The sequence below is a fragment of the Nyctereutes procyonoides genome, unplaced genomic scaffold (genome assembly GCF_905146905.1).
Source record: "Nyctereutes procyonoides isolate TBG_1078 unplaced genomic scaffold, NYPRO_anot_genome, whole genome shotgun sequence".
In the NCBI taxonomy this organism is placed as follows: Eukaryota; Metazoa; Chordata; class Mammalia; order Carnivora; family Canidae; genus Nyctereutes; species Nyctereutes procyonoides.
This window is the reverse complement of record NW_026575131.1, coordinates 32,906,649-32,930,065: the sequence shown is the minus strand read 5'-3', so window position 1 is coordinate 32,930,065 and position 23,417 is coordinate 32,906,649. Positions and strand designations below refer to the sequence as shown.

The following is a 23,417-nucleotide window of genomic DNA, read 5'->3' as shown; positions in this document are numbered from 1 at the left end:
ATTGAGTCCCACGTCAGGCTCCCTGCATGGAGCCTGCTTCTCCCTCTGCCTGTGTCTCTGCCTCTCTCTCTCTCTCTCTCTCTCTCGACTCGAATAAATAAAATCTTTTAAAAAAAAGTTAAAAATAGAACTACCCTATGATCCAACAATTGCACTACTAGGGATTTACCCAAAGAATACAAAAATACGGGGATCCCTGAGTGGTGCAGTGGTTTGGCGCCTGCCTTTGGCCCAGGGCATGATCCTGTAGTCCCAGGATCAAGTCCCACATCAGGCTCCCTGCATGGAGCCTGCTTCTCCCTCTGCCTCTGTCTCTGTATCTCTCATGGATAAATAAATAAAATCTTTAAAAAAAAAAGAAGCAACAGATAAACTTAATGGCCTTGTGTCTTTTTTTTTAATTGAGCGTAAATACCTTTCCACAAAGGAAATTCCAGGCCTTAATGGCTTCACTGGTGACTATTACCAAACATTTAAGAAATATGTAATATGACACTATTCAAACTCACTCTGAGGCCTGATACCTCAACCAAAGACATTACAAAGAAACCACGAACCAATACCTACATATACCCAACACAGAAGCAAAAATTCAGCCTGTGCTGAAATCAAGAGTTGGACACCTAGCTGACTGAGCCACCCAGGTACTCCTGACAATAAGAATCTTTTTTTTTTTTAAAGAATTTTTTTTAAATTTTTATTTATTTATGATAGTCACACACACACACACAGAGAGAGGCAGAGACATAGGCAGAGGGAGAAGCAGGCTCCATGCACTGGGAGTCCGACATGGGATTCGATCCCGGGTCTCCAGGATCACGCCGTGGGCCAAAGGCAGGCACCAAACCACTGCGCCACCCAGGGATCCCAAGAATCTTAATTTGAAGAAATGCACAGCACAGCATTCAAGTAGTGGGTAACAGAGAAAGGCTGGTATTCAAAAGTGCAGAAGTAACCCCAGAGAATAGGATATAGCAGAATTCTCTTGCCATGCTATTTCAAACTGGGAAGTGTAATTGGAAAAAAAACTCTAGGAGTTCTATTTTATTAACAAGTGCTAATTTCTATTGGTCTAATTACAAATACAATTCAACCAAATTGCAGATGGCATCTAAATAATATATCTTGAATATATGGAAGGATATGAAAGTTTAATGATAATTTAGTCATTAATATGAGTTAATATATTTTGTTATTTAAATATTTATCCATAATTAGAGAAGTTTTTGTCTTCTTCAACTATGTTTTTAGAGGACTAATATTAGGAAGTTAGTAATTAAATTTTTCCCCAAGTTATGCTGAAAGAAGGAAGTCAGTGCAAGTGTATAAAAACAAATGAATTAAGTTATAAGCAAATGAAAACAAAAGGACAGATTTTAATAAAATCTCTTTTAAATGTACTGAAATATTTTATAGTACACTTTCAAGGGTATCATCTAGTAACTTCAAAAAGGAGTAACATCCAATATATTTTATTACTAACAAATAATTAAAATCCAAGGGGTAGTATCATATACTTTAAAAAAGGGAGATGAAGAAATAAAGGTAATTTGAGATTTTAAAAAAGGTAAAAAAAATAGTAGTAAGGTAGAATCCAATAATAGCTACTTACTTTATTAAGCGAAAAATTTTTCATCAGATCAGTTCATAAAGTCATTGATAAAGTCAATACACTGCCAACAAGGATTTGAAATCACGTCATTGATCTGTTGTTATACTGGACTGCTGTCCACTTGTTCATAGCAAGCAGAAGTTTTCATTTGAATTTTTTTTTAAAGATTTTATTTATTTATTCATGACAGACACAGGGCGAGAGGCAGAGACATAGGCAGAGGGAGAAGCAGGCTCCCTGAAGGGGAGCCTAATGCAGGACTCAATCCCAGGACCCTGGGATCATGTCCCGAGCCAAAGGTAGATGCTCAACCACTGAGCACCCACGTATCCCTCTCATTTGAATTTTTAAAAATAAGTTGGGAAGTAAAAGATAAAGTAAAATTTTATTAAAACATAAAAATAAGTTGGGAAGTAAGAAACTTATAATGTACAAGTTTTATTTATTATGCAATTTTTCAAGCATTCCAACCTTACTCAGAAATAACACAAGACATCCAAGTGCTTTAAAATCCAAGGCCTTTAATTCATTTTTCAGTAATGACCGTAAATGCCTTCACAAAACCTCTTTTTCACGAAAACGGAAGGCACTAGGCATTACATAACACCCTGAAAACAGTGATTCCCTCTGATGCTGGTGGAGATAACATTAAATGACAGGTTTTAGATCTTAACAATATCTCCTTAAAAAAAAAAAAAGAAGACAACACTGAAAATCACACAAAAAATTACCAGTCTTTCTCAGATTCCCAATGCAATTTTCAGTTACTTTTACAAGTACATAATTTGAAATTAATAGATAAACCAGGTAAGTATGGTATGGATTTCAACATGTGTTAGGTTTTAGTTAAATACAGTAAATATGAAGCTACTGTTATTCTGCTACTTGGCATCCTTTGCTACTCTTTAGCTGTGCAAAATAAACTTGAAATGATACATCCTGTAGTGGCATAATTTAAAAGATCCTTGATATGACACTAACAACTTTCAAATTCTGGTCACAAACTGCATATAAATTGTAAGATTATTAAAATACTCCTTTTTGAAAAATAATAAGATGACCATTTATACCTAAATAAGGTTTCCCAGAAAGATATGAAATACTTTAGCATATAAAAGTAGTTGCCCCTTTCCATAAGGACAATGTTGTTTCACAAAATAACTCATATGATCCAAGGCAAATGATTTCTTTCAAATGCCATATTCTCTCTATGACTTTGAGGTATGCTTCAAGAGACTGTATCCAGGAGAAAAGGGCACATTTAGGTATAAGACCACAGTTACAAACACAAAGAGGCTTTCTGGGTCAGGAGTGCCCTTAAGAGTTACATTAACAGAAAACAAGAGACAGCTTCTGAAGCCATTTCTTTTACAAACACATACAACTAAATGTGGTTACTGAGAGGGTAATTCAAGACACAGCTATTTACATATGTGCTATGTCATGTGTGGCTATTTTAAATAGTGGCTTCTGGAGGACACTCCTACTCAAACACAAACCAAACAACCTAACTTTACCAAATCACAATCTTCTATTTTTGGCAAGGTAGTATAAACAAAACAAAACTGAAACAAAATAAGCCTAGTGGTGCAATAAAAAAACTAGCTTGCTTAACAGTGATTTAGGCAAAGTCCCCATGTCCAACAACAGTAGGGACAGTATTCTGAGAAATATAATGGGGGGGGGACCCCTACCAAACAAATAATGCTGAAAACTAATCTTATAATCAATCACTCACATGCCTATAACACAAAAGGTTTATGAATGCCTTTGACATGAGAATTCAGTTAAAAATAGCTGATTATGAGGTTTACAATTAGAATGTCTCTGGAAAACATCCAAGCTAATTAACCTAAACAGGTTCAACTAGTAAACGGTTAAGAAGAGATTAAACTCTTCCATAATTAATACTAGATGCGTTCTTGCCTTTGGAGAAACTGGTAAGACTAAACTTGAAATGATAATAGAATTTAATGAAATGAAACCTACATGACAAAAAAAGATCACATCAGGGCACTACTAATACACATGATGATGGGAGGCAAGAAACGTCTTTAAGCAGTGATTACTCAGAAGAATGCCTTATAAAATTACATATCATAATCAAGTTAAGAAAAAGCTTCAAGACTAGCAGCTGGCCTTTGTGAAACATGTAGGACAACAGAAGGCACTACAAAAGCATTAATTACTTTTAACTACAGTCGGACAGATCAGTCTTTTCCTTCTTCTTAAGAAGATAGCCAGTGTGAATGTTATTTTTATATCCCCCTGAGTTTTAACATGATTGGGCAAAACAGCACCAATTTAAAAAAATATCTGCAATGCCAGCACTGCAGTTTGGAATCACTTAAACTGATGGCCCCACAGGTCTCTCATAAGAGCACTTTGAACATGATTAAAAATATAGAAATGCCTTTCGGTATTTCAGTATTAAAGTGGAACCACCACAGATATCCATTTTTAAAAATAATGCACTAAAAAGGTCTGTTTAGTCAGTATAGTCTTTCCACCCTGTAGCTAGCATTCACGGCTATTTTCCACACTGAGACATCTCCCTTGTGCGTTGGGTTGAAATGTCAGTATGCTTCATGGTGCACAATCTTTTTCGGCTGGAAAATCCTGGCAAGTGTCATGTCATGCCTGTTTTGAGCAGTATGCCTTGTAGGTCCTCTGGTAATGCTAAGATAATTGCATCTATGTGTGTCCGTAACTTTTCCATGGTGTCAGGTTTCACAGGCAAGCGCTCTCGATCAGCCTGCAACTACATAAGGAACATTTGGAAGCATTTAAATTATCCTCAGTCTGTATTAATATATTATATTCTCTAAATGAACAAGTTTAGTGGTCTGATGATTTGGAAAATTCAAACTTATACCAGCATTTACAGAAATTGTAAAAAAGCAAGAACATGTCATGTAAACAATATATTGTTGAGATCAATAAAAGACTTCTATATAAATTAATAGATAATATCTATAGGTACTAGGTGGTATTAGATATGTGACAATTTTTTTTTGTAAAGCTCATTAGACTCCCTGTAAATACTTTTCAAATAATATGGCATCACTCTGATCTGCTTGAGTGACCCAGTATTTTCAGATTTACCATCAATTGGCCAATCTTAAGCACTCTTGTTTAAAAAAGCTACTTCTGTTTCACATCATGAATTGTCACCTCAACTGTGAGGAAAATATCTTTATGGATCTTTGCTGTTTTGGCTACATACCAGCTTATTTTTTAGCTTCAATACAAGGTCTACTGTTTCTACTTCTGTGTGTTTCTGGGTCCAGAGAAGTAAGTCCTAGAAGAATAAACAAAACCCCGATCAGTTAATACTCAAAATACTTTTCAAACTGCTCTATTTTAACAGGTGAGGCTACTGAGCAGGAAGGATAGGAAGGAAAAGGAGAATAAAGATGTAACTCAGATATAGCATTAAAACACAAGAATAATTCTCCATATGATATTTTAACAATATTAATGAGATAATTTTTGACATCAGAACTAACAGTTGTAAATAAAATGTAAGAAACTCCTTTCTGAGGTAGCCCTTTTATATCAATGAAAAAACTGCAACTCAGAGTATAACACTAACCCCCATCCCTATTAAGTAGTAAGTAATTTATAAGGAACACTAACAAATTCAGATAACTGAACATGAATATATTACTGAATGTAAACTTTCACATCTACAAACAAGCTCTTCTTGGCTTATTTGTAGTTGCCTTCATTATATTCATTCTCTTAAAATCACAGTCACTGGGAGTTTATGATCAGAAAGTTCACTTCAAGGCTAGCGCACCTCAAGTTAAATAAAAATGAGACTATCCTTTATATTTTCACAAGTAGCTCAATTTAACATAGTCTGGTGACAAATTATAGATTATAAACAGTCAAAATACATTAAAAAATTGGGAATAGTTACTGAAAAAGGTGTTCAGATTTGAATCTTGATTCTAGCCAGTGCTATGCTAATAAATATGTAACCACCAATTCTCCAGGAAAAGTCTCTGGTTTGTATGTAGCATTTGCGAATGTGGTATAATACACCAACTGTAACCAATTTCAAGCTACCAACCTGAGATCACTGAACACAGAGTTGGGAAGAGATGTACACAGTTAGTTGCTGTGGATCAGTAGAAGTAGGGCTCTAGCTCACTGCTGGCTCCATTACTTAGCAATGATACAATCTGAAGCAAGTCACTTAATTTATAATCCTTGAGGGTTTCATAATGCAAATTATAACACACCTACTTCAATGCATCATTGTGAGGATTAAAAGACATTGTCCATATTAAACACCTACATAGCCCCTGGCACACAGCGCATGATCTAGAAAAGTTAGGTATTACTATTTACAAAGTAGTGGATATGGATATAATCTCCCAGCCTCTAAGGATAATCTTATCTTTATTTTCAATAGTTGTTAATCATCACATAAACACAGTTTTCTAACCTCTTCACAAAGAGCTTCTAAATGGAGTGCCTCCAATTTCTGGGTCATTTCCTTCCGTCGGGTCTTGAACCAACCATCAAAATTTGGAGATTTTAGAAAGTGCCTATAAAAATAAATTTTAAAAAAGCAAAGTTTGATTATGACTTACTTCCTCTCCTCGATACCTTTCCTACCTATAGCTTGGAGAACCATGTGAAACTATGAAATTTTTTTTTTTTTATATAAGTTTAAGTCCAGTTTTTTGTTTTGTTTTTAAACAAAGTTCTACAGATGGGTGAAAAAAGGGGAAAAAAAGACCAACCGGTAAAGTCCAATCCAATCGCCTTTTATTCTAGAGGTCAGCTGAGGTCCTGTTTTCTCAAGTGTTTTCATAAATTCTTCTGGAAGGAACTGTCTTAATTGGGGTGGACTCTAGAAATTATGACATACTGATTTAAAAATTAGAAATGGATATACTCCCAGAAGTTAATGACAAAGAATTCAAATAAGAATTTAATTGAATATAGTTATACCTTCCATGGAGAGATACTTTTCTGCAAAGGCATCAAGCTTGCCACGTATCTTTCCTAAAACCAAGAAAAAATTAACCTACATTAGGCATTCTTTTTTTTTTTTAAGATTTTATTTATTTACTTGAAAGAGACAGTGCGAGCAAGTGTAGGCAAGGGCAGAGAAAGAATCCCAAGCACACTCTGTACTGAGCACAGAGCCTCATGTGGGGCTCAATGCCATGACCCTGAGACCAGGACCTGAGCAGAAACCAAGAGTCGGATGCTCAACTGAGCCAATGATATGCCCCAAAGTTAGGCATTCTTACCTACAGACTTTTCAAAAACATTTAAACAGATGGGCTTAAAAAAAATAGGTTTACAAGTTTTTCATCATATGCTCTTTTAATAGACAGCAGCAATACGTCACTCCCCATAACAGACATAGGAAAATTTAGACTGAATTGAGAAGTCAGACTTTCAATAAGAATTTAACTAAATCTTACGTAATCCAAGGGACTGCATATTTTTAATGAAAATCATTAACCTTATTGGGTATGTACCAGAAAATGTACTCAATATTTTACATGCATGATCTCTTTTAATCCTTGCAACCATCCCATGTGGCAATTCTTACTGGGAAAGAGACTTTGAAAAGCTAAGTAAGCTGCCCAGGTCATGCAGCCTGAACCTGAATTCAGCCCATGCCTTAAGCACTACAGTAAAGTTCATTTCAAATCAAACAGATTTAAATGGAACAAAATTAATTAACATCTACAGACCAAGAAAGAATATTTTGCTTCAATATGTAATAGTGAAGATCTCCAGGTTGCTCCCATATGATATTCCTAGACGGATTACATTAATAACAACCTGGCATCTCTCTCCAATTCAGTCTCCATACTAAGACCACATTATGGTACTGTCTGATACTGTGAGGCAAGTTTTAGTATTTTAATATACTATTCTACAGAGTTTTATAGAAGGAACCATATCATGTAGTTATTTATTCCATAAGTATTGAGTGCTATCAGATACCAAACTGAGGAAAAGATAATGAACAAGACAGATAAGGTCCCTATCATTATGGAGTTAGCAGTCTCGTGGATATCATATCAAATCATGCTCAAGAAAATAGTATCAGAGGGGTGCCTGGGTGGCTCAGTTGGGTTAAGTGTCCAACTCTTGGTTTTGGCCCACATTTGTGACCTCAGGGTCATGAGATCAGGTCCCACACTGGGCTCCTCACTCAGCACAGAGTCTGCTTGAGATTCTCTGCCCCTCCTCCTGCTCATGAGCTTTCTCTCTCTCTCTAAATAAAATCTTAAAGTGGCTTTGAAAAAAAAAATAATATCAGAGAAAGAGGCTCCAGGTTAACCTTCTTTTAAGGTATAAAGTGCAATAATTATGTAGTATTTCATAATTATTTCATTTAAGATTCACAGCAACCCTGTAAGATAATTAGGAAAAGTGGAATTAGCCATATTTTACAGATAAAGAAATGAGGGCAGAGGAAGGAAGTGACTTGCCAAACTTACATAGTTAATATTAGAAGAGAGTCCAGGTCTCTTGCAAAGGGCTCTATTTTTAATCATCAAACACATGAGCAGGCAAAGCACACAACTGAAGGTTTTGTGGATGGGGAAAGCATTCACATATCCCTCAACTAGTCACTAAATTAAGCAAATATGTGTGTTAACTTACTAATGGAATGATGAAGCTTTGCGTCAGTTCCAAAAAATAGCGTCGGAGAATAACGCTTTGAGCCTCTGAAGGACGCTTCTGTTGTACACCCTTGAAAGAAAAAGCAATGAGAACCTACATTCTAGTGTAAGAGAAAATAAAACAATGCATAATTATAGTAATTCAACTGATATGTAAATACATATTTTTACTTGATTTAAAAAGAACCCTAGAACCTCATCTTGAAGTAATTTAACTTGAAGTTCACTGTGCAATATCTTGTGGAAAAACCCTTAGAGCAAAACATCACTGTTCATCTCACACTTAAAAGTATCAGTTTACAATGAAGTGTTTTTATTTCATACTTGCTGTATGAGTATTATTTACATTTTCCAAAAAATGCTAACTCTCCTCTGTTAGATGCTAAACTACTTCATGCAAGAGTCTGTAACTTTTTCACTGTAACTCCTAAGTTTCTAGAAAGACCAGTACTAGTTGGTAGCAGCAGCTCCACATTTCAAGCCCATAATCATTGCTGCTTTAATCTCCTGATTTTTATGAAGTTTTGGTTCAAAAGAAAGACCTCATTTTACATATCACACATAATGCACATACTGCCTAGATATTGCATACCTGCACAAGGAAATTTAAATTAATAATATAAGCAAGTAATTACCTTCTGTAATTGTTTTATGATCTCTTCATCTCTGTTTAGATATGGCTTATAAGAAGTATAAACTCCTAAAAAGAATAGAAAATAAGGTAAATAGTAAGACCCAAGTACCCACATAAGTATATATTTAAGAATTGATAAAAATAATAAAATATAATAATAAAAAGTCAATACCAGGTTTAGAATCCAGTGTCTTTAGGTTCTTCAATTTTTTTACTTTAACCTGCTTAGGAATTTCACCTGAAGGAAATATCATAAAGATTCTTATAATTATTCAAGTTTTATATATTACAAAACTGGAATTTTGCAAGATTAATAATCCACTGACTGTTTATTAGTCAGGGATCTTGTAACTAAAGTATTCTTTTTTGTTAATTTTATTTATTTACTAGAGAGAGAGACAGAGAGAGAGAGAAAGCAAGTGAAAGCAGGGGAAGGTGCAGAAGGGGAGAGAGAGAATCTCAAGCAGGCTTCACACTTAGCGCCAGAGCCCAATTGCAGGGCTCGATCTCACGACCCTGAGATCACGACCTTAGCTGAAATTAAGAGTCAAATGCTTAACTGACTAAGCCACCCAGGTGCCCCTAAAGTATTCTTCTTAATATCAAATAATATTCAAGAGTTTATTCCTGATACTTTAAAACTGGATAAAGGGAATGCTGGATTATTATAGCATTACAGAAAAAATGTATATAAATTATATAAAATGGGTATTTGATCTTTCATTAATATCCATTACTTAAAATTTTTCCTTTTGTCATTCAATTTATAGTTTAAAATATTTGTGCCAAATACATGAAATTGAAAAATCTATGTGCCAAATATTAATAAAATACCCTTGAAGAGTAAATGGAATTGCAAGCAACTCCTATAGTATTCAAAAGTTTTCTGATACCTCCCTGTCTGTTCCTGCATTGTAGAAACTTACACTGCCACCAGGTGGTGACAGTGTATGTCACAACCACAGACCTGAGCCATAAAGGGATAGGCCTCCCAAGCAGCATATGCTGTGTTCTGGTCTTCGGGTCAAGAGAAGCTACAATCTAAACAACTCTCTAATTAGGAGAAAAATGCCCCAAGACAAGCACTTAAAAGGATCATTAACACACTACTTTTTTTCCTTACTCTTAGGCAGGAAGAGGTAGGACAAAGTGGACCTAAGAAGTGAAAAACAATCTAGAGCTTATCTAATTTAAGGCTCTAAATTGACAACATATTTTTGTTTAAATCTAAATGCTAACTACAGTTTTCTCTGGGGGTGGTTCTGCAGGAACACAGAATTTTCACTTGTAATCTTGTTAAAAAATTTTAGAAGTATGTACTATGGTAAAACAGAGATTTCTGTAAACTCTCTACTTTGAAGTACTTTCAATCTTATAGAAAAGCTGCAGAATAATAAAAATGATATCCTAATTTTATTAATCATCTCAATAATAACTTTAAACAGACACTATGAAATAAGTCGATATCAGGTACAAATAGACTGATTTTTTCCCATTGATTCAGTAAATGTTAATAAATACAAGATACTGGAGATAAAAACTAGTTCCTGGTATCAAATAGCTCACAATCTAAAGGCAAAGTAAGACAAATTGAGATATATGACAATTTGGAAGGATACCTGCTGGGATAAACAAGATCCTATAGAAACACAAAAGAGTGTCTTAGCCAAAGAGGAGTGAAAAAATTATTGGGGTTTCCTAAAGGAAGTGATATGTAAGCAGTCTTATAAGAGAAATAAAAAGTTATCCAGGGGGAAAAAGATGTTTGAGGTAGAGCTGAGTCCAGAAGCATTAACAGCATGTTGCCTAAAGAGTTATACATAATGGTAAGGATAGTACTAGCCACCACATACTCCATCCTTATTTGTGCCAGTCCTGGTCTAAGACTACTGCATGAATGATTGCATTTAATCTTCTCTAAGAAGCAGGTTTTATCAAGTCCATCTCACAGATGAAGAAACTAAGGCATGGATAAAACTGACCTGGTATGCACCAGCACTGGCTCTTTCCTGCATCATCATCCACTCTGACTGGCCAATATCCCATTCAGATAGGTTGTTGGCTCTAGAGGAAAAACTTGTCCAAGGACACGCAGATAACATGGTTGAACCACGATATGGAATGAGGCAGTCTAACTCCTGAGCCATCACTCTTATCCACTATACTATAGAGGTAGGAATGAAGAGTATGTTAAGACAGGCAAGAGATAAAGCTACAGAAGTACTCAAAGGTCAAATCAAGAGGAACTATAAAGATGTCTAACATCCAAGGTGACTGAGAGATCAGAAGCATGAGCATGGCGGGCAGTGGATGGGGAGACTGAGCTGACAGGATCAAATCTGCATTTAACACATTCTCTGACACGAGGTGGTGATAACGTAAGCCACAGCTACAGGCCTGAACTACAGATAGACAGGACTCATGAGCAGGTCTGCTGTGTTGCACAAAGGAGCTTGAAGTGAAAGAGAAAAGCCCAGAGGATAAAATAGAAGCATTGTGGAGTACTGCTCCTGGGTAGATACAGAACCTGAATGAAGCAAGATGTGTGCGGCAAGGAACGAACAGGGAAGACAGGGAGCCCCTGGAACTCTGTGGAGGACAGAAAGCCATGAAGCTTTGGGGACAGACTGAGAGAAGAGCAAAGTCCAGAAATACCCAAGTTTCTAGAATTTTTTTTTTTAGATTATTTATCTATTTCAGAGAGGAAAGAAAAAGTATGTATATGTGAGCAGGGGGAAGGACAAAGGGAGTGAGAGAATCTCAGACTCCTCACTGAGCCTGGATCCGACTCAGATGCTTTTAGTCTAGATTAAGAGGACAAAACCATGAAAATAAATGTCAATATTAAATTAAGATTCTAAAAAATGTTCGATATCTTCTTATAGCTAAGACTCTGGTGACTGCTGTATTCTAAATTATCACTAAATCATAGAGAGAGGATACCAGTGAAATGGCAGGTGACTATGACATTTACAGAATGCCACGAGTCAGGAACTCATCTAGCAGAGAATTTGAGGCTAAAGAGGCTGTTCTAAGAACACGCAGATCTGACAGCCAAAGTGAAGTTATCTGCTCCTTCCTCTATTTTTTAAGACTTTTAAGGATTTCAGTATAAGATTGAGTCTAGTGTTTGTAAATAATAGAATTTAAACAGTTATTGCTTCAGTCTAACATATCTATGTAGATTTATGTATATACTGGAAAGAATATCTCATAAATATTAAATAATACTTTAAATATATCTATGTACACCAAAAGAAGTCTTTTTTTTTTTAAGATTTTATTTATTTAGAGAGAAAGAGCATACACAAGCCAGCAGGAAGGGAAGAAGGAGAGGGAGAAGTAGGCTCCCTGCTGAGCACAGAGCCTGATGTGGGGCTTGATCCCAGGAGCCTGGGATCATGACCTGAGCTGAAGGCAGGCAATTAACCAACTGAGCCACTCAGGTGCCCCAAAAGAACTATTTTTTTTTAAGATTTTATTTATTTATTTATTCCTGAGAGACACACAGAGAGAAGCAGAGACACAGAGGGAGAAGCAAGCTCCCAATGGGGAGCCCGATGCAGGATTCAATCGTGGGACCAGGATCATGCCTTGGGCCAAAGGCAGATGCCTAACTGCTGAGCCACCAAGGCGTCCCCCCAAAAAAGTCTTTAAAAGTAACATACCATAAAGTTATTTAAAAGTATTTTCAATATCTCAAGTCTCACTATTTCAGTAAACAACCCATGACTGTCCAGTGAGGAATGTCAGAGAGACCATTAAATTATCATCTAAGTTAACAAAGCTTCTAATCTCTGAATTATTTTACTCATTTAAATACATTCATACATACATACAGTCATAATACAACAGTTACGACAGGCCAAATACTATTTATCTCTTCTTCAAGGAAAGCACAACCTTTGACCATTCCTTAATACAATTGCCAGAGAAATGTATAATACTTATTTGAGACCTAGCAGAGAATTTTGTGCCAAGGTGAATAATTCAAGCTTCTACAAGGTTTTATTCAAGCAATGTTGGAAATTCCCATTTAATTGGGCTTATACATATACTAAAAGTCGGTCAAATTTTGAGGCTTCGTTGTTGTAATTCATTTCATGTTTATAACACTAGAATATTAGACGTACATTTTTTACTAGGAGGACATGATGGGTTACACATAAAAGAATCTGTATATTTTAGTGGGAAGTTATGCTCTTCTCCAAAGGCCCTTATTCAGATCGCCTCCAAAAAAGCTTTCCATTAACATAATTAAAAAGTAATTAAGAGATGAAAACAAAGGGGAAGAAATAAATCTGCTCAGCCAATTCACACACTAAAAACAGAACACTGAGTTTATATGTTACCTGCAGGTTTAAGGTCTCCTATTCGAATAATGTGTGGCCAGTGCTGGAGTGTTTTTGCAAAAAAAGGGTTGGTTACTCCTAATATGACTGAAGGCCTGCATAAAACAAAACAGAAACAAAGTGAGAAGAAGACATATGTTCCAGTGAAGAATAGTTTATAATTTCTTTAGACTGAAAAATAGATCATTTCTTCCCTCACTCAACGCATTACGTATCAACTGTCTGCCAGGCATCAGGTTTAGGACCAGGCAAGTGAAGATGAAAAGACATGGTCTTTCTACAAGCATACAGAATGAAAAGCATACATACCTGATTACAATGCCACAAAGCAGAAAATAGAGAAGGTGGTATAAAACATACGATAATTACAAAGGAGAAACGATGTCTATCAGGGTATTCAAAGACAGCTTTACCAGGGATGCCAGGGTCGCTCAGTCTGTTAAGCATCCAACTCTTCATTTCAGCTCAGGTCATGATCTCAGGGTCATGATCTTGGGGTCCTAAGACTGAGCCCCACATAGGGTTCCACACTCAGTAGAGTCTGCTTGAAGATTCACTCTCCCTCTCCCTCTGTCCCTCCCGCCACCTGCCCCCACCATGTGTGCACATGTTCTCTCCCTAACATAAAAAAATCGAAAAACAAAGACAGCTTCACCAAAGAGAGGACATTTGTGCAAAGATATGAAAGATGAATAGAAGTTCTTTCCAAGTGGGTATGAGAGTTAAAGGTGATGCAGGAGAACAAATAGTATGAGCAAATCAATGAAGCGAGATCATGGTGTGCTTGAAGAACTACAAATAGCTCAGCATTCCTACAGCATAAACCGAGAATGATAAACAGTCAGAAATGAAAGTAGATGGGCAGATGCTGGCCAGATTATTAAGTACCAAGTTAATACGCTAAGAAGTTTAAAAATCTTATAGGCATGGGCAGCCCGGTGGCTTAGCGGTTTAGCACCACCTTCAGCCCAGGGTGTGACCCTGGAGACCCAGGATGGAGTCCCACGTCAGGTTCCCTGCATGGAGCCTACTTCTCCCTCTGCCTGTGTCTCTGCCTCTCTCTTTCTCTCTGTGTCTCTCATGAATAAATAAATAAAATCTTTAAAAAAATAAAATAAAATAAAAATAGGCAAATGGAAGGTACTAGAGAATCAAATGGAAGGATGCCACATGAATGAAATGTAGGAAGATCACTCTAGGGGAAATCTGGAAGATGCTCTACAAAGAGGAGAAGGGGTTTGGGAGAATGCAACAGCAGATATGACAAAGACTGGAGATAGAAGCAAAGAGCAGGAAGAGACTTTTGGGAAGCAGATAACAAATATTACTATGAGAGAGATTTAATGGTGTTGAATTGATGGAATTGGTAAAACTTGATGTGGGGCATATTAAGAAGGAGAAATTTATGAAAACTTAAAGTTTTTGATAACTAAGTGAAAAGTAGTACCATTCATGAAAAGCAGCATGGGTTTAGGGAAGAAAACAAGGAGACAGAAGGAATTCAGTTTTATACATTTAGTTTCAAGTGCCATTAAGATGTCCAGGTGGTAAAGTGGTAAAAAACAACAACAAAGCCCTGGACATAGGTCTGCACCTTGCAAAGATGTGGGCTAGGCAGATAAATTTCAGTCATCAGTATATGGGTGTTAACAGAGGCAGTGGATATAGATAAGATTCCTCAGAAAGAATTATCAGTCTGAAATCAGATCCCAGAACACAGCACTGAGAACACCAACATTTAAGGTGCTGGCAGAGACAGAGAGATCTGCACAGGAGACTGAGATGCTTCACCAGAGAGCCAGGTGAGAGTGGTGTCAAGGATTAAAATGCTTTCAAGCTCAACAGCTTAAATGCCGTAAGAAAGGGAAGGCAAGAAAAATAGGGCAGAATGTGCTCATGGGGTTGGGCAGGAAGAGGGTCTTGATGACTATGCAAGAATGACTTAACTAGAAGTAGAGAAATCAACCTGTAGCACACTGAGAAGCAACCAGAAAACCAAGAGGTAGAGACAGTAAATGGAGATTTTTTTGTTGTTATTCTAGAAATTTAGTTATGAAAAAAAGGTGAGCAATAGAGCAGAAGCTAAGAGAGAAATGGTAAGATAATTTTTTCCCCTTTGACATACTGGGAAGAATTTTCATGTTTCCATGCTAATTCAATGAAGAGGAAGAAGAGGAAGAAGGAAAGGGAAGTTATAGAGCAAGAAGAGATAACTGATGCTGTAAGAGGCCCTGAAGTAAGTCAAGAAAACAGAACTCAAAGTATAGTCAGATGGCTATTAATGATAATACAGCTTCCACTAATAAAACTATTCAAAGAAATAAGATTGACAGCTGAAATATAGAAGTATTATAAGCAGCTCCTAAAACCTTCCTTTATAAAATCAAGGTGCCAATAAGCTCAAGATTTAATTTTAACATAATTTGGTTATACAGGTAATACTTGGTCAATAAAAGTTATTTTGTTTACTCACGGGGCTTGAGTACGAGTAGTATATTCTTTGAATTCACTGTCATGAATAGTGAAATAAGGTCGGAAGTCACTGAAGTACTTTAATGGAGAAATACAGCTGTGGAGCAAGAATATTTAAAACAAAGGACACAAAAATTAAAGGCCCTACTCAATAACTATAAAACATCAATACACTCAGTATACTTAACAATGAAATAATTTATTTCAGTAAACAGCAAATTCATTTTAGAAAACCAGAAAGACAGTGGAAATGTGTAATAATGTGGAATAGTGTGTTGAAAAAACACTAGACTTGGGGCTGAAGATGGGGTAAAACTCTGGCATTCTCATTCCCCAGTTAATACATCTTTTACTAGACACTGACTATTCACGCAACTAATATTTGTCAGGTGCCAGCTTTGTCTAAGTGAATGAATGTTTACTGCTTGGAAAACAAAAACCTGGTTCCAGCCCTCATGGAGCCTGAATTAATTTTCTCATCCATGAGACAGTACAATCATGAGCATAGCCTTCTAACAAGGCAGGCGGTTGTGTGGATCAATGCAATCAGTGTGCAAACATATCACAGGTGGGAAAATGCTGCTGTGCCAATTTTCCCACCTGTGATATGTTTGCACACTCTCTTCAATAAATGGTGCTGGGGAAAATTGGACATCCACATGCAGAAGAATGAAACTGGACCACTCTCTTGCACCATACACAAAGATAAACTCAAAATAGATGAAAGATCTAAATGTGAGACAGGATTCCATCAAATCCCAGAGGAGAACTCAGGCAACACCCTTTTTGAACTTGGCCACAGTAACCGGAGAAGGACAAACAGTGTATGTTCTCATTCATTTGGGGAATATGAATAATAGTGAAAGGGAATATAAGGGAAGGGAGAAGAAATGTGTGAGAAATATCAGAAAGGGAGACAAAACATAAAGACTTCTAACTCTGGGAAATGAACTAGGGGTGGTGGAGGGGGAGGAGGGTGGGGGGTGGGGGTGAATGGGTGACGGGCACTGAGGGGGACACTTGACGGGATGAGCACTGGGTGTTATTCTGTATGTTGGTAAATTGAACACCAATAAAAATTAATTTATATAAAAAAAAAAAAGAACCAAATATACTCACTTAACAAGTGCCAATACAGTCTCTGATGACTCTGATGGTGATGGTGCCATGACCACAAGGGGCTCCCCCAACAGAACCAGCTCCCAAAGCATCTGACTATGAAGGAAAACTGGGCAGAAACATCTGAAAGATATTTATACAGAAGTGTTATTTATCCAATTGTTTTTTCTTTTAATTCTTAGGTAATAGTTCTAAAAATTTCATATTGATATAAATTCTTCCAGCTATTTATACCTTGTTGTGATATACAAATTCATTTAGAATACAGTAATGCATAAGTCCCTTTTATCCACATAAAAACATACCAATTTGACTCATTCCAATTTTTAGAAAATTAAATGCAATATACTAACACACAAATGGCTAATAATAAAAGCATACAAAATAATTAAATTGTACCATATGTAGACCTATTTCATAATATTGCTTTCTTTCATTTGCATTTCTATTCTGAATATTTTGAAGAAAACAAGAAAAATTAATTTTCCAAAGGATGTTCACAGAATGTACTTATTTTAAAAGCTAATGCTGGAGATCCCTGGGTGCTCAGTGGTTTGGTCCCTGCTTTTGGCCCAGGGCATGATCCTGGAGACCCAGGATCGAGTCCCACATCAGGCTCCCAGCATGGGGCCTGCTTCTCTCTCTGCCTGTGTCTCTGCTTCTCTCTCTCTGTCTTTCATGAATGAATGGATAAATAAAATCTTTAAAAAATAAAAATAAATAAATAAAAGCTAATGCTGGGCAGCCTGGGTGGCTCAGCAGTTTGGTGCTACCTTCGGCCCAGGGTGTGATCTTGGAGACCCGGGACTGAGTCCCGCGTCGGGCTCCAGGTATGGAGCCTGCTTCTCCCTCTGCCTGTCTGCATCTCTGCCTCTCTGTGTGTCTCATGAATAAATAAATAAAATCTTAAAAAAAAAAAAAAAAGCTAATGTTTTCAGGGCACCTGGGTGGCTCAATGGGTTAAGCATCTGACTTAGGCTCAGGTCATGATCTCCAGGTCCTGGGATCTAGTCCCACATTGGGCTCTCAGCTCAGCGGGGAGTCTGCTTGTCCTTTTCCCTCTGCTCCTTCCCATGCTTGTGCTTTCCACCCCCCTCTTTTTTAAATAAATAAATAAAAATCTTTTAAAATTTTTAAAAATAAAAGCTACTAGTTTCATATTAAAAAATGATGAAAACAGGGATCCCTGGGTGGCGCAGCGGTTTGGCGCCTGCCTTTGGCCCGGGGCGCGATCCTGGAGACCCGGGATCGAATCCCACATCGGGCTCCCGGTGCATGGAGCCTGCTTCTCCCTCTGCCTATGTCTCTGTCCCTCTCTCTCTCTCTCTCTCTCTGTGACTATCATAAATAAATAAAAATTTAAAAAAAATTATGAAAACAAATCACAAGGGGAAGTTCTAACACTAAACAACAGAATGATTTCCTGGGCATATCCTTCCTTTACAAAAATGTTCCTTATTTTTATAGGAGCCCTGGAATTAGATGGAAGCCTATCAGGACACAACTCTGGTACACTACTTAGCCTCAGACATTTGGTAACATACTTAATTAGTAATTTCCTCCTATTAGGGTAATGATGTTTCCTAGTAGATTAGAAAATATCTACTTATAAAAATCATAACCAATCTACCTAGTTGAAAACACATACACAAAGAGAAGGAAGGATGCTTAAGTGCAAAAATATAAAACATATTTGTGAAATGGAAATTAGGGAAAGTTAATTTTAACTATTCAAAGGCAAAGAAAAAATGTGAAGGAAGTAGGAAAAAAAGAAAAGAACAAAAACAAAATAATAAACAGTTCAAGGATAAAGCAAGGGAGGTCTTCTTCCTCTTTCTTTCCTAAACAATTTGATCCTAAAGCAGAACATGTGCATGGTAGGCATCTCTGCCAGGAAGGAAAGGAAGACATGCTGGTTCAGAGGAGGGTGAGAGGGCCTGTGTGAGATGAGGGAGATATTCACATGGAGGAGGTGGCTTCCTGTGGGGCTTTTGGAACCCAAATGTGGTGAAGAAGGTGTACATGTGTGGAGGTAATCTGATTTGGGGTGACAGAGACCAAGAAGTGTGAGAGGCCTGGAGGAGCATACTGGTATAGAGTATTAGAAGTGTCCTGATGTTGCCCATGGTGGGACATAAGAGCAGGGGAAATAGGGTGTTCACATGGAGAGGCCTGGAAAGAGGTGTAGAAGCACAGTAAGATAGGGAGGGCATTCCTATTGGGGTTAGCCTAGCACAAGAAAGGCATTCCTATTGGGGAGCCAGAGCACAAGAAAGGTGAGGATGGCATCTATATGAAGAGGGGGCCTATGTACAACATAGAAGCCTAAATGGGGTAGGAGAGTAACCACATGGGGGTGGGTCAATCTGGCATGCGTAGAGCCTGGGAAGGTTAAAGAAGGCAATCCATGAAGAAGGGCAGCTGGGTATGGAGTGTCAGAGCCTAAAAAGGGTATGAAAATCATTAGCACGGAGGAGAGGGTTTAAGCAGAGATGAGAGATTGGTTACTAACAAGGACCAATCAAATAAATAAATTAAGGATAATAAGAGGTAGTTCCTCAGAAAGGGAAAAGAAATACAAATACAGAAAGGGAGAAAACTAGAATGAATCCTGTCTTGTAGGATTGGAATTGGGGGTAGTGGTGTGACTTTATGGTTTTCAATATAGATAGATATAAAAATAAATATAGGTGATCCTTGGGTGGCTCAGCGGTTTGGCGCCTGCCTTTGGCCCAGGGTGTGATCCTTGGAGTCCCGGGATCGAGTCCCACATCAGGCTTCCTGCGTGGAGCCTGCTTCTCCCTCTGCCTGTGTCTCTGCCTCTCTCTCTCTCTCTCACTGTGTCTCTCCTGAATAAATAAAATCTTATATATATATATATATGCAAAATATGCAAAATCTTTTATATATATGCAAAAATGTATATATATTATATATCAGCATGTATATATGCACCCCTTTACAAATATATATATATCCCCTATATATATAATATATATCCCCTAGCTCTGTCCACTGGGAGGGCCTAAAATCAGTGATATTCCAATAGCAATGAGTATAACTAGTACCCAGATCTTGACTTCTGAATCCTATTCTTCACTTAAAAAAAAAAAAAAAAAAAAAAAAGTAGAGAAATGGCTGAATCCAGAGCTGGGGAGGAAAAAAATACAAGATAATCTTGGAACCGGGCAGCCCTGGTGGCGCAGCGGTTTAGCGCCGCCTGCAGCCCGGGGCGTGATCCTGGGGACCCTGGATCGAGTCCCACATCAGGCTCGCTGTATGATGCCTGCTTCTCCCTCTGCCTGTGTCTCTGCCTCTCTCTCTCTGTCTCTATGAATAAATAAATAAAATCTTAAAAAAAAAAAAAAAAAAAAAGATAATCTTGGAACCCAAAAGGACTGAAAACACATGTCCATACAAAGGCTTATACACGAATGTTCATAGTAGCATTACATATAATTGCTAAAAAGTAAAAACCATCTGAATGTCCTTTAGTGAATTAATGAATAAACAAAATATGGTATATCCACACAATGGAACATCATAAAATGAACAAACAATTCATTGCTACTGCATGGATAAACCACAAAAATGATATGCTAAGTAAAAGAAAGATGCAAAAAGTCACAGATTTTATTATTCTATTTATATGGTTTGGCCAGAATAGGCAAATCTATAGAAATCAAAAGTAGATTAGTGATTTCCAGGGGCTGGGGGGAAAGAAGAAATGGGAAATAATTGCCACTAGGAACAGGGTTACTTTTTGAAGTGATCAAATGTTCTAGAACTAGATAGTAGTGATGCACAACTTTGGGAATATAGTAAAAACCACTGAACTCTATATTTTTGAGAGTGAATATTATGGTCTGTGAATTATATGTCAATTTTTTTAATTAAAAAAGAACACATAAGCTTGGAACATCTTACACTAGAAAGCAAGGAAGTATTTAAAGAATGACAAGAATTAAAAAAAAAAAAGAGGCCATTTGAAGTGAGACAGGTCTCACTAGCCAAGTTGAGGACAACTGAAACATCAAATGAGAATAATGGACTTTAATAACCTATTGAAAAACCAGGAAACCAACAGTCCATATGGATATACACAGTATGATGTTTTAAAATATTTCTAAAAATTCTTTGACACCTCCTTTAAAACATGGAGCCTAATTCTCCCTTTCTTAGCTGTGGGCTTAATTAATGGCTTACCTGTAATGAACTGAATGAAGACCGTACACAACTTTGAAGGTTGGGTCATAAAAGACATATTGGCTTTAGCCTGGTCTCAGAGCATTCTGAATACTGTGAGAACATTCAAGCTGCCCTATGGCCAGGTCCACATGGCTAGAAATGAGGCCTCCTGCTAGCAGCCACAAGGAACTGTGACCTCCAGCCAGAAGCCAAGTAAGTAAGCCTTTAAGGGAAATAGATCCTCCAGCCAAGACCCTCATGCCCCACTTGTCCAACTGACTAAAATCCTGGCTGATATCTTGACTGCAACTATATAAGAGATCTAGAGCTAGAACCATCTAGTGAAGCTGTCCCCAGATTCCTAACCCTCAGAAGCTATATTAAGTAATATTTGTTCTTTTAAGCCTCAAGTATAAGGGTAACACAGTTACCCACAGATAACACAGTTTCAAAGTGCCCTATACAAAATAATCACAAGAAGGAAAACAAATAGTTTATCAATTAAGAAGCTTGGAGAATATCACAAAGTAAACATCATCAGTAATGAAGCAAGTTATCTCCTTGCCAAAGACACAGAGCTTGAATCTAATTTGAGTAAATCACAAACAAATCTAAATTGAGGGATTTCCTGTAAAATAATTGTCCTGTAATACACAAGATGCTCAAGTGTATGAAAGAAAGATTGAGGATCTATTCCAGAATGAAAGAGAGAGAAACTGCAGAGGCATGACAAGTAAGTACAATAGATAATTCTGAACTAGATAGTGTTGTGACAACTGGTGACATCTGAATTAATGGTATTAATTTATCAATGTTAATTTCCCAATTTTGATGGCTGCATTAACAAGACTTGACCCAGCACAAAGGAGATAGATCCCTACATTCAACTGCATTTCTGCCACTCAGCTTCAAACATCTTTCCAGGTCTCAGTCCTTTGCTCTCAAGCTTATTACTCTTGGTATAAAAATATCACCTTCAATATAAGTGATAAACACTTATTCACATGAATAAACATACAATGTAAGTTCTCTAAATACAAAACAAAGACTGTTGTCCTGAATGAAGGACACATCTGAGTGTCACATATTAAATGCTCAGCACAGCACTATCTCTATGTAAGCCTATCATGTTTGACTTCTAGTTTTCTCACCTTCTGAGCAACAAGAATGAAAAACAACAAACTCACTCAACTTTTTTTGAGATTTTATTTATTTAAGAGAGCGAGAGAGAGTGTGTCCTACCTAGAGTAGGGGGAGGGGCAGAAGAGAGAAAGAGAATCTCAAGCAGACTCCTTACTGAGCATGGAGCCAGATATCTGGCTCCATCTCACAACCTTGAGATCATGACCTGAGCAGGAGGCTTGCCCGACTGAGCCATCCAGGTGCCCTTCACTTGTCCTACTTTAAAAACAAGAACATGTCATTCATAATCAGAAGAAAAGATACATGCTAATAAAAAGTGTCAGTGGTAGGAATAATTAATTACCAGAAAAGCAAAGACAACTGATAATAAACTGAAAAGCATTTAGATTTGCACCCAGCAGTTCAAAAGAAAACATGTCTAGTAACCAAACTTTGTTAACTTATGCCAATTCTTTAATTTATTCCTAAGTATCAAAAGTATAAATGGTAGGGATGCCTGAATAGCTCAGATAGTTAAAGGGACTGACTCTTGGTTTCAGCTAAGGTCATGATCTCAGGGTCATGAGACTGAGCCCCACGTGGGGCTCTGTGACATGCATGAAGCTTGCTTAGGATTCTTTCTTCCTCTCCCTTTGCCCCCTCCCACATGCTTGTGTGCAGGTGCTCTCTCTCTCTCTCTAAAACAAGGAGGGGGGGGCACCTGGGTGGCTCAGTCTGTTAAGCATTTGCCTTTGGATAGAGCCCCACATCTGGCTCCCTGCTCAGCAAGGAGTATGCTTCTCCCTCTGCCCCTCCCCCAGCTCATGCTTTCTCTCTCTCTCTCTCTCTCTCTCTCTCAAATAAATAAAATCTTTTTTAAAAAAGTAAAATAGTAAAAAAGAAAAAAAAAGTAAAATAGTATGCATCCTTCTTAGTATATTTTTCCTGTGATAATTATTCCTTTATTTGGGGGACACTCCCCCTTTTCATTCTAAGAATGTTACAATATTTAATTTTTAATTTTTATTTTTTTATTCTTTTCTTAATATTTAATTTTTAAAAGAAAACCAAATTTTTAAAATAAGATTTATAATTTACATACAGTAAAATTCACATTTAATAAAGATATAGAACACTTCCATCACTCCAAAGCTTCCCTTGTCCCCTTTGTAGTTGATTTCCCTCCCCCACTCCTAGGCAACCACTGATTTGATCCCTTTCCCTTTCCTAGAATATCATGTAAATGGAAT

At 37.1% G+C, this 23,417-nt stretch overlaps 1 protein-coding gene across 5 annotated transcripts in view; it reads right to left on the bottom strand.

Annotated features, from left to right (window-relative positions):
• Nucleotides 1-2,113: 2,113 nt before the first annotated feature.
• DENND6A (DENN domain containing 6A) overlaps nucleotides 2,114-23,417 on the bottom strand; it is an 89,016-nt gene continuing 67,712 nt past the window's right edge. For all 5 annotated transcript variants that reach the window (XM_055344203.1, XM_055344207.1, XM_055344206.1 and 2 more), the window contains 11 exons: nucleotides 16,858-16,980; nucleotides 15,740-15,835; nucleotides 13,267-13,361; nucleotides 9,087-9,152; nucleotides 8,916-8,980; nucleotides 8,261-8,350; nucleotides 6,581-6,634; nucleotides 6,370-6,479; nucleotides 6,069-6,171; nucleotides 4,839-4,913; nucleotides 2,114-4,373 (listed from right to left, as the gene is read on the bottom strand). In XM_055344203.1, coding sequence (XP_055200178.1) covers nucleotides 4,242-4,373; nucleotides 4,839-4,913; nucleotides 6,069-6,171; nucleotides 6,370-6,479; nucleotides 6,581-6,634; nucleotides 8,261-8,350; nucleotides 8,916-8,980; nucleotides 9,087-9,152; nucleotides 13,267-13,361; nucleotides 15,740-15,835; nucleotides 16,858-16,980 — 1,009 coding nt within the window. In that variant the 3' untranslated portion in view covers nucleotides 2,114-4,241. The remainder of the gene's footprint in view (nucleotides 4,374-4,838; nucleotides 4,914-6,068; nucleotides 6,172-6,369; nucleotides 6,480-6,580; nucleotides 6,635-8,260; nucleotides 8,351-8,915; nucleotides 8,981-9,086; nucleotides 9,153-13,266; nucleotides 13,362-15,739; nucleotides 15,836-16,857; nucleotides 16,981-23,417) is intronic.